At 53.9% G+C, this 12181-nt stretch overlaps 1 protein-coding gene across 2 annotated transcripts in view; it reads left to right on the forward strand.

Annotated features, from left to right (window-relative positions):
- Positions 1-248: 248 nt before the first annotated feature.
- Positions 249-12181, forward strand: part of Scn4a (sodium voltage-gated channel alpha subunit 4) — a 28533-nt gene continuing 16600 nt past the window's right edge. For both annotated transcript variants that reach the window (XM_052758765.1, XM_052758766.1), the window contains exons 1-13: positions 249-521; positions 615-733; positions 841-930; positions 1241-1369; positions 1808-1899; positions 2287-2583; positions 4085-4148; positions 4364-4505; positions 5021-5230; positions 5999-6149; positions 7846-8084; positions 9983-10156; positions 11057-11413. In XM_052758765.1, coding sequence (XP_052614725.1) covers positions 249-521; positions 615-733; positions 841-930; positions 1241-1369; positions 1808-1899; positions 2287-2583; positions 4085-4148; positions 4364-4505; positions 5021-5230; positions 5999-6149; positions 7846-8084; positions 9983-10156; positions 11057-11413 — 2337 coding nt within the window. The remainder of the gene's footprint in view (positions 522-614; positions 734-840; positions 931-1240; positions 1370-1807; positions 1900-2286; positions 2584-4084; positions 4149-4363; positions 4506-5020; positions 5231-5998; positions 6150-7845; positions 8085-9982; positions 10157-11056; positions 11414-12181) is intronic.

Raw genomic sequence — 12181 nt, forward strand, 5'->3', positions numbered from 1 at the left:
GGGGCCTGGGGTTGGGGGATGCTTCCTGCCCGGTGCCTGTGCAGCAGCACACCCAGGTCTTGCAGGCGCATCTCCCAGCCCCAACAAGACCCGTTCACCCACCTCCCTGGCCCAACCCCTGGGCAGGCAGGAAGTGAGGAGTACACAGTAGACCCAGGACTTTGGTGACTACCCAGAACCCCGGAACTACGGGCTGCGGCTGCCCTGCTGCCTACCATCCTTCTGGCCCCTGAGCCCAGGATGCAAGGATGGCCAGCTCATCTCTGCCTACCCTGGTACCCCTCGGTCCCCACTGCCTGCGCCCCTTCACCCCAGAGTCCCTGGCAGCCATAGAGCAGCGGGCAGTGGAGGAGGAGGCCCGGCTGCAGCGGAATAAGCAAATGGAGATTGAGGAGCCTGAGCGGAAGCCACGCAGTGACCTCGAAGCTGGCAAGAACCTACCACTCATCTATGGGGACCCGCCACCTGAAGTCATCGGCATCCCCCTGGAGGACCTGGACCCTTACTACAGTGACAAGAAGGTCTGGGTGTGGGAGGACCCCCTCTCTCTGTGCCTCCTGTCTGTCTGTCTGTCTGTCTGTCCTTTGGGCTCACGGTTTCTCTCCCTTTCTCAGACCTTCATTGTGCTCAACAAAGGCAAGGCCATCTTCCGCTTCTCCGCCACGCCTGCCCTCTACATGCTGAGTCCTTTCAGCATTGTCAGGCGGGTGGCTATCAAGGTGCTCATCCACGCATATCCTGCCCAAGTGGGAGAGGTGGGGAGGGGAGGGGTGGGCAGGAGACCTTCCTGTGCCCTCCTCTTCCCAGCTGCTCCCTCTCTTTCCTTGACCCACCCCCCACGCTGTTCAGCATGTTTATCATGATCACCATCTTGACCAACTGTGTGTTCATGACCATGAGCAACCCGCCTTCTTGGTCCAAGGACGTGGAGTAAGTCCCCCTCCCCAGATTTCCTATCCCAGATCTGTACCCGGAATGCTCTTGTCTTTCAGGGAAGACACATTGTCCCTGTGGCAGTTAACACCCTAAGCCATGGTTGGGGAGGGCATGTTAGCACCCTCACCAATGTCCTCAGCCCTGGGTAGCCATATGCCATCTTGGTGCCCCTCCTGTAAGGTCCACAGCTGACACACACACACACATACGCACACACACACACACACACACACACACACACACACACACACACACACACATAACCAGGTGACACACTGGCCCCGACTGGCCTTCTTCTTGTCAGGTACACCTTCACAGGGATCTACACTTTTGAGTCTCTCATTAAGATGTTGGCCCGAGGCTTCTGCATTGATGACTTCACATTCCTCCGGGACCCCTGGAACTGGCTGGATTTCAGTGTCATCACGATGGCGTGAGCGGGGCCCCGAGGCTGGGGTGGGATCGGCCAGAAGGGTAAGCTCTGTAGAGGGCGTTGACGGGGGTGGGGGAGTGGCAGGGGCCATTACTTGTGCAGACTGAGCCACATGATCTAGGACATTCCCAGAGCCCTGCTCAGAGGTCAGTGTCCCCTCCTCCTACCATGCACACCTTAGGGGGCAGCCTGATTCGCAGCCCCACAGCCAGTGGGTGAGTGGGGGTGTCCTCCTCCATTCTCCAGCAGCAAGTTCAGCTCTGTTCTTCCCAACTCTCGGGCTAGAACAGCAACTTTGGGGGTTATTTGGCTTGCCCTCCAAATTATCCTTGTGATAACCCCAATTACAAGAATTCTTCGGCTGTCCTCATTCTGGACACAGAGACACTTGATTTCTGTCCCAGCTCTGATACACCCCCACCTCAACTTCCCACTCAGGTATGTGACAGAGTTTGTGGACTTGGGCAACATCTCAGCCCTGAGGACCTTCCGTGTGCTGCGGGCCCTGAAAACCATCACGGTTATCCCAGGTATTGGGAGGTGTGGGGTCCCTCTGCCTGGGCCAACATGCTCCCTCTACCATACCCAGGCCTAGAAGTGAACACTCAGATTCTGAAAACCTAAGCCAGGCTTAAGACAGTGCTCGGAGAACATACGTTGGGAGCACTAACCCAGTGAGATTTATTAGAAATTTCTCTATGCTTTTGTGTAGTTCTGAGGGTCAGGCAATCTTAGAGGTCATTCGTCTCCAGGCAAAGCCAAGCTCCGCTCAGAGAAGGGCTGCTGTAGGGAGGCTTCAGGGAAGACATTGTGAGGAATGAAAGCAGCCTTGGAGATGGAGTTGACTGAGGCTCAGGGTGGAGTCCTCTACCATCCCGCCCTTCCCCGGCTGATGCTGTCCCCCTCGCTGTGACCAGGGCTGAAGACCATTGTAGGAGCCCTGATCCAGTCCGTGAAAAAGCTGTCAGACGTGATGATCCTCACTGTCTTCTGCCTGAGTGTCTTTGCACTGGTGGGGCTGCAGCTCTTCATGGGAAACCTGCGGCAGAAGTGTGTGCGCTGGCCCCCGCCCTTGAACGACACCAACACCACGTGGTATGGTAACGACACGTGGTACGGCAATGACTCGTGGTACGGCAACGACACTTGGAGCAGCCAGGAGAGCTGGGCCAGCAACTACACCTTCGACTGGGATGCCTACATCAACGACAAAGGTGAGAAGGGAGGAAGGAGAGCCGGAGGAGACTCCTCGGCCGCTCACACAGCCACCGTCTCAGCTGCTTCTTTGCAGAGGACATAAGCTTAAATCCATCACTAACCAGCTGGGGTAGTCTCCAACAAGTCACTCAGTCATGACCCTTAGAACCTTCTCCTATCACCAGATGTGGTGGCGCACGTCTTTAATCCCAGCACTCGGGAGGCAGAAGCAGGTGGATCTCTGTGAGTTCAAGGCCACCCTGGTTCACAGAGTGAGATCCAAGATAGCCAAGGCTGTTACACAGAGGAACCCTGTCTCAACAACAACAACAACAACAACAACAACAAAAATCCTCTCCTGTCAAATGAAGTATGACAAAACTTCCCTTAATGTGCTAATGACACACTGTTTTTAAACTCCTGCACCTGTTGAGGCTGAGGAGATAGCTCAATCCATAAAGTGCTTGCCATGCAAGATTGAGGACTCGAGGTCAATCCCCAGAAGCCATGTAAACAACCGGGCACAGTGGCACATGCCTGTGATTCCAGCCCTGGACAGGCAGAAGCAGGCAGAGCTCAGGGGCCCATTGGACAGCGAGCTAATCCTGCCTCACTGGCAAATCCCAGGTCCCAATAAGAGACTCCCTGAACAAAAAAAAAAAAGTGTACAGTTGGTGCTGAGAAAAAGGTTGCCCTGACACACACACACACACACACACACACACACACACATACACACACACACACACACACACACACACACACACACACACACTCACACAGCTCTCACCGTACAAAGAGACAATCCATCATTCTTCTGTAGCCTGGGCACCCTGTTCCCCTTCCCCACACTCTGTGCTCCCTTCCTGGTAGGGCTGCCAACGAGCATGTCCTATTCACATGCCTGTCCTTTATGGGTACACGGACCCGCATCACATTCTCATAGTCTCTATTAAAGCGGTGTTCTTCCTTCACTGTGGCCCCTAGATTCTTTTTTTTTTAAAGATGTATTTATTTATTTATTATGTATACAATGTTCTGTCTGCACACCAGAAGAGGGCACTAGATCTCATCATAGATGGTTGTGAGCCACCATGTGGTTGCTGGGAATTGAACTCATGACCTCTGGAAGAACAGCCAGTGATCTTAACCTCTGAGCCATCTCTCCAGCTCCCGTGGCCCCTAGATTCTAACCCCATCCCTACAGTTACGTAAGTATGCGGTAGCCTAACACATACACAGACACAGCCCTTTGCCCCGTGTTAGGCTCTTGGTAAATCCTGACTTCATAACCACAGTAGGCACCAAGCTGGCATGGCTTACAGCTGAGCCCTGCAGTTTACCCACTGGGGATCTTCGAATTTGGAACTGTTTGAAAAGGATGAGAGGGGCCACACAGGGAGTGTCTGTGTGGCCTCCTTGGGCACACAGATCTGTCCGCTGGTGTATGCTGTGTGCGTGTGTTTACTGTGCATCTGTGTGGTAACGTGTCTTCTTCGTGGCCTCTCATTCCCAAAGGGAACTTCTACTTCTTGGAGGGCTCCAATGACGCCCTACTCTGCGGGAATAGCAGTGATGCCGGGTGAGTTGTGGGAGACAGTAGCCCACGTGTCCTGGGAGGTGGGGATTCATTAGGGACAGGGATCTGGAGTGGACAGGAGTGTGGGGGAAACCAGTGGGCTAGGATAGAAGGCTTTGGTGCTTGGAGGATGTATGGAGAACTCCCCACTCCCTGGAGTCCTCCATCTGTTCTCAGCTCTCTTCCATCCCTAATCCAGTGCCTCCTTTCACTACCAGGCACTGTCCCGAAGGTTATGAATGCATAAAGGCTGGGCGGAACCCCAATTACGGCTACACCAGCTATGACACCTTCAGCTGGGCCTTCCTGGCACTCTTCCGTCTCATGACCCAGGACTACTGGGAGAACCTCTTCCAGCTGGTACAGCTGCCCTCACTCTGCCCTTTGGCCCTGCAGACATACCCTCCGGACCACTGCTCCTCAGAGCCCACCCACAATGGCCGGGCCCCCACTGCACCGTCTCCTCTAGGGGACTCCTTCAGTCCCCTTGTGGGCTCTTAGGAATACCTGGCCAGAGCCAAACCATAGTCCTTTTCCATTTTTGATTTATGAGCTGAGGGTTTGGGGCTGCTATAGACTCGGTCCCAGGAATCTCCAAGCCTCAGAGAAACCAATAGGACAGCCAGGAAACTCAACTCTGCCTCCACACAATGGTAGTTGGACCTCTATATCTGTGGGCTCCACCTGTGTAGATTCAACCAACTACAGATTGAAGATACCTTTTTAAATAAACGGAGCAGGCAGTGGTGTCTCCAAGGTCCCCACATCCCCAGGCTCTGTGAGGGACCCCTTCTCTGCCTATCTACCTAAGTGACGGCCATGTAGAAGGGCCCCATGGAGGCCATGAGACCCCTCCCTTCTTTCCTCCTCCGCAGACCCTTCGAGCAGCTGGCAAGACCTACATGATCTTCTTTGTGGTCATCATCTTTCTGGGTTCCTTCTACCTCATCAACTTGATCCTGGCGGTGGTGGCCATGGCCTATGCCGAGCAGAATGAAGCTACCCTGGCCGAGGACCAGGAGAAAGAGGAGGAGTTTCAGCAGATGCTTGAGAAATTCAAAAAACATCAGGAGGAGTTAGAAAAGGTGTGGATTCAGGCAGAGAGTTTGGGGTGAGGACCCAAGGGTCTACCTCCCCCCCCCACCTGGGCTGTGGCCTGGACTGCTTAATCCTCTGGCTCCTTCCAGGCAGGCTGGGAGGAGGGGCAACAGGGAAGGGTTATGGAGCAAAAGGAGCACGAAGCCCCAGGTGCAGAGCTTTGATGGAAGCGATGCCTCAGTTTCCCCCGTGACACTACAAGGAGTTTGGGACAGTGAAATGTGAACTTCCTCCAGATTAAAGGTCTATGGCTTTGTGCTTTCTGGGTCTTTGTTGAGGCAGAGACAGGGTCCCAGGTTGTACACAGAACAGCTCCCCTCTTTCTCATACACGTACGAAGTCCAGGGCCCAGCAGTGTCTAGGGCTGAGGGTCTTCAGGGTCAAGGTCCCCAGTCACCTTGTCCTTACCCTCTCACTCCATCACCACTGAAAGCTGCCCCTTCTCTACATTCCCTGGATTTGGCATCAACTAAGAAAAGGGCGCCGGGCGGTGGTGACGCACGCCTTTAATCCCAGCACTCGGGAGGCAGAGCCAGGCGGATCTCTGTGAGTTCGAGGCCAGCCTGGGCTACCAAGTGAGTCCCAGAAAAGGCGCAAAGCTACACAGAGAAACCCTGTCTCGAAAAACCAAAAAAAAAAAAAAAAAAAAAAGAAAAAAGAAAAGGGCCTGTCATCCAGCAGGCCCAGTAGGAGTCAATGTGTCCATCCCCCTGGCTCAGTGAGACTTCTCATTCATTTTCCTTGCTGATTTACAGGCTAAGGCCGCCCAGGCTCTGGAGGGTGGGGAGGCAGACGGGGACCCGGCCCACAGCAAGGACTGCAACGGCAGTCTGGACACGTCTCGGGAGAAGGGCCCCCCGAGGCCAAGCTGCAGCGCAGATAGCGCCATCTCAGACGCTATGGAGGGTGAGTGCCCTGTGCCCCCCTCCGCTCCCCTCTGCCTGCACTGCCCACCAGGCCTCTCAGCCTCCTGAGGTGCAGGGCGGGGCCTGCTTGGACCCAGCTTCAGGAGGGCAGTAACTTAATATTGACATCAGAGAAGTAAGCTGGGATAAATATAGTCCTGTCAACCTGGTCCATTTCTGGCTGCAAGGCCAGGCCATTGCGGGAACTAGGGGCTTCCGGGAGGGCTTGGGGGCTGCCAAGGCAACGAGGAAGGACAGGCTAATAATACTAACCAGGAAAGCCCGGTGTTCTGGAAACTACTCCAGTGTTTCCTGGGTAAGGGTTAAAGGTCAGTGGTTCGATTTCCCCAAGTAGAATCACAGACTCCCCACAAGTCCTGTGGTACCCCCAAGTCTCAGGAGGAGAATACAGAAACGGTGAACAAGGGATGGGCAGACAGAAGCTTGGCTGGGTGGATGGGGAGTAGATGGTGCGGCGGATTGCCGAATGGAAAGACAGATAGGTGTATGGATGGGAGAAGAGGACGGTGAGAGCGAGGGAGGGAGAAAGGGCAATAGATACGGAAGAAGGAAATGAAGAGAGAGCGAGGCTAGAAAGAATCTCCGACCCAGAGAGGGGACCCAGTCGCTTCCTAGGGCTTGCCTTGTGCTAAAAGCAGCCTGGGGTTCTCCAGGGCTCTGTCAACCTGTAGAGGGACCCATCTCGAGTGACCTTACACTCGGCATTCAGGTGACTGTGTTCTGCCGGAGAAAATGGTCCAGGGAATGCTGGGCAGAGCAGGCCCAAGAAGCTCCCACCTCTTCTTGCTGTGACCTCTTTCTCAGGCTTCAGATCTCAGCTGCTGGGACCCCGACAGTAGCCCAAGCAGACTAGCCTGAGACAAGAGGTTCACTTTTCTCATTCCTGGCTGGGACCCCAGCCCTATCCAGAGTCTCCAAGGGGCTGCCACCTATCCTAGGCTCTTTCAGCTGCAAAATAGGTAGCACCAATAGCATTTGCTCTTGAGTTTCCAGTGGTGGGTACTGGAGAACCTGACTAGGAGAAAGCCACTCCCATAGGCCACAGAGGCCAGGTGAAGGAACAGCCCCATTCCGTAGACCCCACAGCTTTGGGTAGCAGGAATAGTAGTTTTCCAGAAAACCACTCAAGAGGGAAAGGTGTTTATGCCTGGGGACAGTCTGGGGTGACCTGTGTTATCACAGGGAGGGAAAGCGTTCAGGAACTCTGCCAGCAGCACTGAGGAATGACCCCTTAAAGTGGACCCCCAGTACCCCCTAAAGACTCTGGAACCCAGCCAGAGACCAGGGTATGTCTCTCTCCTGACAGAATCCCAAGCCCGAGAGAATAGCACAGCTTCCGCTCCAGCTCCCTGAGTGGAGGACATTGTAACAATGGGGTTGCTGAGGACTCAGAGCCGAGCACTGGGGAGGGATTAGGGTTAAGGCTTACCAAGGAGACGTGCCTTGAGGGGCTGAGCTCTAAGAGGGCAGGGCTCGGAGGGATGGGGCTTGTGGGGGGTGGGATTTTGAGGGACTGGTCCTGAGCTGCTGTGTGGTGGGGTGGGGCTAGAGAAGGCCTTATTGAGGGGGTGGGCGAAAGATTGAGAGCATAGGAGGAGGGTCAGGGAGCTAGATGGAGTAAGAGTCAAGCCCGACGGAGAATCGTCATGAGAGGCCTGTTACAACTCCACCTGCAGAGCTGGAAGAGGCCCACCAGAAGTGCCCACCGTGGTGGTACAAGTGTGCACACAAAGTGCTCATCTGGAACTGCTGTGCCCCGTGGGTGAAGTTCAAGCACATCATCCACCTGATCGTCATGGACCCCTTCGTGGACCTGGGTATCACCATCTGTATCGTGCTCAACACCCTCTTCATGGCCATGGAGCATTACCCCATGACCGAGCACTTTGACAATGTGCTCTCTGTGGGCAACTTGGTAAGGAAGGGACAGGAGGGGAGGGTGGTCGTCTGGAGGACAGGACAGAAGCATGGGGCTGCCTGGGCTGTGTGGAAATGTAGGGCACTTGGGGACAGCTGGCACAAGTCCTAAGAGCAGGCGCATGCAGTGGTCTAGGGAATATGGTAATTGAACTTCAAGGTACTTGGGAACAAGGAGAGTGGGGTGAGCTGAGATCAAAACTCCTGGAGGTCTGGGATCCAGGCCACATCTAGGAATTGGGGTTGAGGGGGTGGGGGTGTGGAAATGGGTGGGGCTAGGTAACAAGTTTCTCAACTTTCATAGACTGTCAGGAACCTAAAAGAGACCAAGGGTCTGGGAGTGGGGGCATATAGCCAAAGACACCCAAATGCCAGAGGGTCTACCTCACTCCAGAGACCTCCTGGTTCTCCAGCTCCACCGGGCTGCTCTCTCCCAAGCCCTTTGCTGCTCAGCTATTGTTGACATGCTCTGATCCGACTGCTTATCCCTGCCCATTAGGAGCATTAGCACCTCGTTGCCAGCCCCAGTGGAGCCTGACAAAGGAAAAAGCGGCTGCCTCCTCCTCCAGCCCTGCTCCACTGTGCCCCACCCTTCCCAATCCCCTTTGCTGTGCCACCCCACCCACCCACCCATCGCAAATGGGCAAGAGGCTCCCATTGCCTCCAGGAGAGGCGAGCTCAGAGAGTCTACGATGTGAGGAAGGGCTGGGACAGTACCGACACTGGGTAGGGGGCATAAGAATCGTGTCATCAGAATCCCCAACCTTCAAAGCAGATATGTCTCTCTTGTAAAGATGCCCAAAACAGCCATGGCCAGACTGGGCAAGAGAGGCCAGGGTGTGCTCCAGGCTCATGGCACAGCTGCCAGGGTGTGTGTGATGGGCAGGGCCTGTTTGCCTGTCTTCCCACCGTCCACACCGCACTGATATCTGGGCACCGGCTATGGCCAGGGACAGCTCTTGGGAGGGACCCAGTGTGTACCTAGGCATGCTGTTGACCCAGAGCAGCTGATGCTTGGTAGGAGGGGATCCATGCCCAGTGAACTTAAAGGGGCTGTGAGGCCCTTGGGTACCTGTTCTGGGGTTGAGGAGGCAGATCTGACCTTCTTACTGATTCTGCCCAAGACCTTGTGTCCACCAAAGCTTGCTAGGTGGTTGAGGGTGTGTGTGACTCCTTTGGTGGATTGCTTACCTAACTGTGCGAGCCTTCCTAGGCTCCATTCCCAGCACTGAATAAAGCCAGGCCTGATGACAGGTGCTTGCCATTCTAGCACCTGGAAGGTGGAGGCAGGAACACCAGAAGTCCACGGTCATTTTCTGCTGTGTAGTGATTTCAAGGCCAGCCTGAGCTACATGATGCCTGCTTCAAAATCAAAAAGCCAAGTTTGCTAGGTTCTGGGTTGTACTCGGTAGGGAGGCTTGGAGCACAAAGGAGAAATCCTGAACTGAGTGAGACCCTGAGAAACTGAGTGGCATGGAGGGAGCTGGAGTGTACCTCTCTGAGCCTCAATTGCTTATCTGTGCAAAGAGTATGATAATCCCTCCAGCTTTGTAGAGAACCACATGCCAACAAGGTCAGTGTGAACCAGACTTCATGAACGTTGAACATTACGATCAGGTCGAAGACCCAAGAAGTTAGTGACTTGACGGTGGTCACAATGTCAGAAATGGGTAGGAATGGGTCTATGTTGTACCCACCTAGGCATAGGACGTGGTCTTTGTACCTGTCACCACATGCACACCCATGGGCCTTGGGAACCACTCCCTACCCCTTTTCAGGACCCTCAACCCCTACCCTTCAGTTTCTAAAGCGTCTGCCAGGAGGTGGGGGGGAACTCTCCCAAGGCCCCGTTCTCCATGAGACTCTGTGACGGGGATTCCATGTCCCACCCGCCAGGTCTTCACGGGCATTTTCACGGCAGAGATGGTGCTGAAGCTGATCGCCATGGACCCCTATGAGTATTTCCAGCAGGGCTGGAACATCTTTGACAGCTTCATCGTAACCCTCAGCCTGGTAGAGCTGGGCCTGGCCAACGTGCAAGGGCTATCAGTGCTCCGCTCCTTCCGTCTGGTACACAAGACCCGGGCGGGGGCTGAGGGGGATGGGAGGAGAAACCCTAAGGGCTAGAAGACCCAGCTGCCCTGCGCATGCCACTGGGCCCCTCGGAGCCTTTACCTGTAAACTAGGAGAATGAGAGTCCTTCCTTCCTATTACAGAGGGCTGGGGAGGGGGACCAAAATGGGGGGCCCTGGGAGCTGACATTAGATGACCTTGGGCAGCCGTGAAAGACAAAACCTCAGTGTCCGTTAGTAACACGCTTGGGACTTAAGAATTACTATTTTTTTTCCTCTACCCCTTGAAGTTCACTCCTGTTTTTTTTAACTTTATCACGAGGACCTATTGCTATCACCCACCACTACAGCCACTAGTACAGTGTAACTTTATCATTAATTTTTAAAAATTCATATGTGCGTCCATACGCCACACGTCTTTTCTATGGGTGCTTGCAGAGGTTAGAAGAGGATGTAGGATCCCCTGGAGCTGGAGTTACAGGTGGTTATGAACCGCCCACTGTGGGGGCTGGGAGCTGAACTCGGACTCTCTGGAAGGCCAGTGAAGTGCCCCTAACTGCTAAGCCATCTCCCAGCCATACATGCTCCAAGTCTTTCTTTCATCTATCCCATCTATTTTTATTGGGGGATCGCACGTTAGAGCAAATTCTGGTATACAATCTCACTTGTAATAGACTGTATCTTCAATGGATAAGGCCATTTTCTTTTCCCATTTTAACATGGGTATCAGGAGGCTGTAGGACTCAAGCACCCCATTAACAGAGAGGCAGAGTGAAGCCTTGTTCATCAGGAGGATGGGGTTTAAGACTGTTGGATGTGGAGCTTTCTCCTGGGGCTCCCTGGGCTTGGCTGGTGGTCCCCAAGCCTCAGTCATTCTTGTGTTTCCTCTGCCTGGCAGCTGCGTGTCTTCAAGCTGGCCAAGTCCTGGCCAACACTTAACATGCTCATCAAGATCATTGGCAACTCAGTGGGTGCGCTGGGCAACCTGACACTGGTGCTGGCCATCATCGTCTTCATCTTCGCTGTGGTGGGCATGCAGCTGTTTGGCAAGAGCTATAAGGAATGTGTGTGCAAGATTGCCTCGGACTGCAGCCTGCCCCGCTGGCACATGCACGATTTCTTCCATTCCTTCCTCATCGTCTTCCGCATCCTCTGTGGGGAATGGATCGAGACTATGTGGGACTGCATGGAGGTAGCTGGCCAGGCCATGTGCCTCACCGTCTTCCTCATGGTCATGGTCATTGGCAACCTGGTGGTAAGTAAGCTGTCTGGGGAGCTTCCTGACTCTTATGCAGGAAATATATGAAGCGTGTACAGTTCCTGTTTTTCTCGTTTGAGGTGTTTGTTCATTTTAGGGATAGCTGTATAAAAGTGTTGGTGTCTAGATCTCTGTAGTCAGGCCTTGTGGTGGTGGACACCATATTCCAGCATTCAGGAAGCTGAAACACAGGATCTTTGCAAGTCCAAAGAAGGCCAGGCCTACTTAGTGAGTGCCAGGGCAGTCTGGGCTCTATAGCAAGACTGTCTCAAAACAAAACAAAACAAAACCAGTAGGGGCTGGAGAGATGGCTCAGCAGTTACAAGGAGTTGCTGCTTTTGCAGAGGACCTGGGTTCAACTCCCAGCACTCACATGGTGGTTCCTAACCACCCATAACTCCAGTTTCAGGGGATCAAGGCCCTCTTCTGACTTCCTCGGGCACCAGGCACTCATGTGGTCCACATATATACATGCAGGCAAAACATACATAATAAAACAAACAAATCTAACTTTAAAAAGGTTTTGCTGGGCGGTGGTGGCACACACCTTTAATCCCAGCGCTCAGGAGACAGAGGCAGGCAGATCTCTGTGAGTTCGAAGCCAGCCTGGTCTACAGAGAGAATTCCAGGACAGCCAGGGTTATACAGAGAACCACCTACCCCGCAAAAGAGTTTTCTACCTTCCATGGCCACCTCCTTAAATGGTGATTTTTATGATTTCCCTCAGTGAGTGTCGACATTTTATGCTTAACCATCAGCAGGACT

This window comes from Peromyscus californicus, unplaced genomic scaffold (genome assembly GCF_007827085.1).
Source record: "Peromyscus californicus insignis strain IS unplaced genomic scaffold, ASM782708v3 Scaffold_3__1_contigs__length_106647218, whole genome shotgun sequence".
NCBI lineage: Eukaryota > Metazoa > Chordata > Mammalia > Rodentia > Cricetidae > Peromyscus > Peromyscus californicus.